This window comes from Danio rerio, chromosome 10 (genome assembly GCF_052040795.2).
Source record: "Danio rerio strain M-AB ecotype USA chromosome 10, GRCz13ab, whole genome shotgun sequence".
Taxonomy (NCBI): domain Eukaryota; kingdom Metazoa; phylum Chordata; class Actinopteri; order Cypriniformes; family Danionidae; genus Danio; species Danio rerio.
In genome coordinates this window covers 43040001-43045000 of record NC_141030.1, presented here as the reverse complement: position 1 = coordinate 43045000, position 5000 = coordinate 43040001, and the positions used below count along the sequence as shown (strand labels likewise).

General features: G+C 38.6%; 1 protein-coding gene across 2 annotated transcripts in view; it reads right to left on the bottom strand.

Moving 5' to 3' along the window:
* ei24 (EI24 autophagy associated transmembrane protein) overlaps positions 1–5000 on the bottom strand; it is a 15306-nt gene that overhangs the window by 4571 nt on the left and 5735 nt on the right. For both annotated transcript variants that reach the window (XM_087269485.1, NM_001017898.1), the window contains 4 exon segments: positions 3334–3458; positions 380–499; positions 195–306; positions 11–122 (listed from right to left, as the gene is read on the bottom strand). In XM_087269485.1, coding sequence (XP_087125611.1) covers positions 11–122; positions 195–306; positions 380–499; positions 3334–3458 — 469 coding nt within the window.

Genomic DNA, 5000 nt, shown 5'->3' with positions numbered 1-5000 from the left:
GAAATTGTACCTTATGATGTATGAAGAGGGCAGAGCGGTCAGTAGAGCCATGGGCAAACCGAAGCCAAAATAATACGGCCAGTTCCTCTCGATGTTTGACAGCCTTTGGTGCATTTCAATTCCTTCAGTCAAGAGATCAAATGTTAGCTTTAAACAATCTTATTTTATGCCTCCCTGACTGACCACACACTTACCGTGATTAAACCAGCGATATTCGAAGCAGTAAAGCGAGTAGAGCAGAGACATGTGCAGGAGACTGACCAGCTGACCAATAGCATCGATGGGAAAGAGACTCACAATCCATCCCTAAAAAAATGGCTTGCATTAATAGCATGTTTAAAAAAAAGGAGATACACGATAGAGATGTAAAGATTTGCACCTGAATCAGGAAGAGAGCCTGGAGCAGAAGATTGAAGAGCATGTCTGCGATGATCTTACTGACGCTGGGAAAAGGTTGAGCTTTACGTCCAGACACTTCAAACGCCAGATCAGCAATGTCCTGCACAACAAAACAGCACCAAACCAACATTTACATATCATTTTATATCAGGAGGCCTTAACTGATCTGTACTTATAATAATGAAATGAATCATTTGTTACAACTGCTGAAAAATCGTAATTTCCATACATTTCATAGTGTGTGTATTTGTATGCAGGGGTCACCAAACTTGTTCCTGGAGGGCCGGTGTCCTGCAGATTTTAGCTCCAACCCTAATCAAAAACACCTGAACAGGCTAATCAAGGTCTTACAAGGTATACTTGAAACATCCAGGCAGGTGTGTTGAGGCAAGATGGAGCTAAACCCTGTAGGGACACCGGCCCTCCAGGACCAGGATTGGTGACCCCTGGTATAGAGACAGTCGTCCATGCATTTGTCTCTTCACACATTGACTACTGTAATGCTCTTTTCATTGGTCTGCCTGGCAGCCTCATCTCCAGACTACAATATATTCAAAACTCTGCAGCTAGAATACTCATATCAAACGTTCTGCTCATATAACCTCAATCCTATACGAGCTTCATTGGCTTCCAGTTGCATACTGCATTAAATTCAAAATTCTCCTCCTTGCATTTAGATCCTTCAATGGCCTAGCTCCCTCTTATCTTTTCAACACTTGTCCCCTATACCCGCTCATTACGTTCCTCTGATTCTGGCCTTCTTCGGTACCGCCTCTCTTCAATGGGGGGCAGATCATTTAGGCCAGTGGTCACCAAACTTGTTCCTGGAGGGCCAGTGTCCTGCAGATTTTAGCTCCAACCCTAATCAAACACACCTGAACAAGCTAATCAAGGCCTTATATATTGAAACATCCAGGCAGGTGTGTTGAAGCAAGTTGGAGCTAAACCCTGCAGGGACACCGGCCCTCCAGGACTGAGATTGGTGACCCCTGATTTAGGCGGTACTCACACTAGGTACAGTTGCCTCGAACCGGGCCAAAGCACGTTTGCCCCCCTCCCGTCTCCCCCGACGGCCCGCACTTACACCACAATCGGGCCTCGGCACGCTTACGTAATCGATGCTGCGCTGTTCAGTGAGAAGCGCTCTCTCACTCAGTCGCACAAAGAAGATTTCTCTAGTTATATCGTTTCAGTCGTTTGATATATACCGTCAAATATTTCGCCAAACAGTCCTTAGGGATGCGGTGACATGCAGTCAGATATTTCGCCGAACAGATCCGCCACTTTTGGCGCTCATAATCATAATGCTCTCGTGCTGCAGGAATGAGGAGGTCTGCTGAAGGCGCGCAGCTGTCGTGCAGTGAGAGGTTTGCGTCTTTAATTAACTACGGCAGTTTGAGTTCACTGAACAGTAAGAATGATTAATAAATCCATATGAAACAATCCCTTAAAAGTCACATCTGACTTTCAGTTTCGGGCTTTGACGCGTTTTGCACTCACACTACAAGTGTACACGGTAAATATTTGACTGCATGTCAATGCATAACAAACGACTGAAAGGATATAACTAGAGAAATCTCCACTGTGCTACTGGGTGAGAGCGTATGGCAAGCCGTTTTAGCATTTAAACCTTGTTCTGACTATCCATAAATATATTTAGAGATATCTGTAATTATATTTTGACTAGTCATAATTATAATTCGACTACTCAAAATGACAATTAGAGATATCTGCAATTACAATTGTACTAGTACGAAATCAGATTGGAGATATCTGCAAATATATTATGACTAGTCATATTCCTCCATTGAAAAATATTTGCAGATATCTCTAAATGAGTTTTGACTAGTCACAATTGTAATTAGATATATCTCTAAATGAATTTTGACTAGTCAAAAATCCAATTCAAGATATCTACAACTGTAATTCGACTATTAGTAAATTAATTAGAGATAACTTCAAATATATTTGTAAATATCTCTAAATATGATGAATTAAAGGTATCTCCAAATGTATTATGACTAGTAAAAACTCAGTTAGAGATATCTCTAATTACAATTGTGACTAGTCGAAATTCATTTAGATATCTCTAATTACAATTGTGACTAGTCAAAACTCATTTAGAGATATCTGCAAATATTTTTCAATGGAAGTCAATGGAGGAATATGACTAGTCATAATATATTTGCAGATATCTCCAATCTGATTTCGTACTAGTACAATTGTAATTGCAGATATCTCTAATTGTCATTCTGAGTAGTCGAATTATAATTAGGACTAGTCAAAATATAATTAGAGATATCTCTAAATATATTTATGGAGTCAGAACAAAGATTTAAATGCTAAAAAGGCTTGCCATAGACAGCGCTTCTCACTGTACAGCGCAGCAGCGATGACATAAGCGTGCCAAGGCCCGATATGGTGTGAGTGCGGGCCGTCGGGGGAGACGGGAGGGTGGACAAGCGTTCTTTGGCCCGGTTCGAGGCAACTGTACCTAGTGTGAGTACGGCCTTAGTGTTATTGCACCCAAACTCTGGAACTCTCTACCACAATCACTCCGTTCTGTTAATAATATCTCATTCAAATCTTTACTTAAAACCCACTTGTTTTCTGAATCTGATCTACAAACTGACCACTTTATCTGCTCCACCTGCACTCTGCTTATTTGTCTTTTAGGTCTTGTTTTGTATTTCCAGTTTGTTATATCTGACTTCCTGTATGTTTGTGAACCTAATGTTGTCTCTACTTATATTATCTCTTATTGTTACATTCTTTGTAAAGTGTCCTTGAGCTCTGGAAAGGCGCTATATAAATAAAATTTATTATTATTATTATTATAAATATATACATTTTTATGCATCAAATTGGCAAGATCACATGTTTTTACTAAAAGGAGAGTGATTACCGAGAGTGATTCCTGCTAAATAGTCTCACCTGAAACCAAATGGCGTTGACTATCTTGCTAAGCACAAATAGCGGTAAAACCCAGAGAGCACTGAATACAGATGTCAGAATGAACTCCAGCCACGACCACACATTCCCATGCAGCGAAGGGTCACCTAAAAAAAACAGAGAAGAAATATGAAAAAGACATACAGTTGAAGTCAGTATTATTAGCCCTCCTGAATTATTAGCCCCACGCTGTATATTTTTTCCCCTAATTTCTGTTTAATGGGAAAAAAAATGATTTTTCCAACACATTTCTTTTTTGTTTTAAAAGTTTTATTGAGATATTCATTGCATTGCACAGCATTACAGCAAATATTACAACATCTCAACTTTTCTTTATTTTACAAAAAGGAAATAAACTAATTCAATATCTCACACATGAAAATAAATAAAAAACAATAATAATAAAATAGAATAATTAAGTCATTTGCATAAACCTAGAATACACTTTAAAATAAATAAATAAATAAATAAGATAAAAATAAATAAATGAATGAATAAAAAATATGTAACCCCTAAAACCCACCCCACCCCTGGGACTAAAGCTTAAGCAGTATTGTTAATGTGACCTTCACCATCTGGATTTTTATCCTACGCTTTCAAGATAGAGGAGAAGAGGAGACCAAATCTTGTCAAAAATTTTCAATTTATTTGCCATTAGAAATCTGATCCTTTCCAAATGTGCTAATTTAGTTAATTCTTCCAGCCAAGATCTAAATGATGGGGATTCTGTTCATTTTCAAAATCTTTGCACCAGCTTCTTTGCCACAATAAGGCTTTAAGACAACATTTGTTTTTGAGAATCCTGGAGTGATCTAGTTTCCAACACATTTCTGAACATTCATTCATTCATTTTCTTGTCGGCTTAGTCCCTTTATTAATCCGGGGTCACCACAGTGGAATTAACCGCCAACTTATACAGCAAGTTTTTACGCAGCGGATGCCCTTCCAGCTGCAACCCATCTCTGGGAAACATCCACACACACATTCACATACACACTCATACACTACGGACAATTTAGCTTACCCAATTCACCTGTACTGCATGTCTTTGGACTGTGGGGGAAAACCGGAGCACCCAGAAGAAACCCACGCGAAGGAAGGGAGAACATGCAAACTCCACACAGAAACACAAACTGAGCCGAGGTTCGAACCAGCGACCTTCTTGCTGTGAGGCGACAGCACTACCTACTGCGCCACTGCCTCGGCATTTCTGAACATAATAGTTTTAATAACTCATTTCTAATAACTGATTTATTTTATCTTTGCCATGATGAAAGTGAATAATAATTGACTAGATATTTTTCAAGATACTAGTATTCAACTTAAAGTGGCATTTAAAGGCTTAACTAGGTTAATAAGGCAGGTAATCAGGCAAATCATTGTATAAAGATGGTTTGTAGACAATCCGAAAAAAATATTCCTTAATGGGGCAAATAATATGGACCTTAAAATGGCTTTTAAATATTAAAAACTGCTTTTGTTCTAGCCGAAATAAAACAAATAAGACTTTCTCCAGGAGAAAAAATATTATAGAAATTACAATGAAAAACTCCTTGCTCTGTTAATCATAACTTGGGAGATATTTGAAAAAGAAAAAATACACAGGAGGGCGAAGCATTTTGACTTCAACTGTATCTAGAGCATATGGA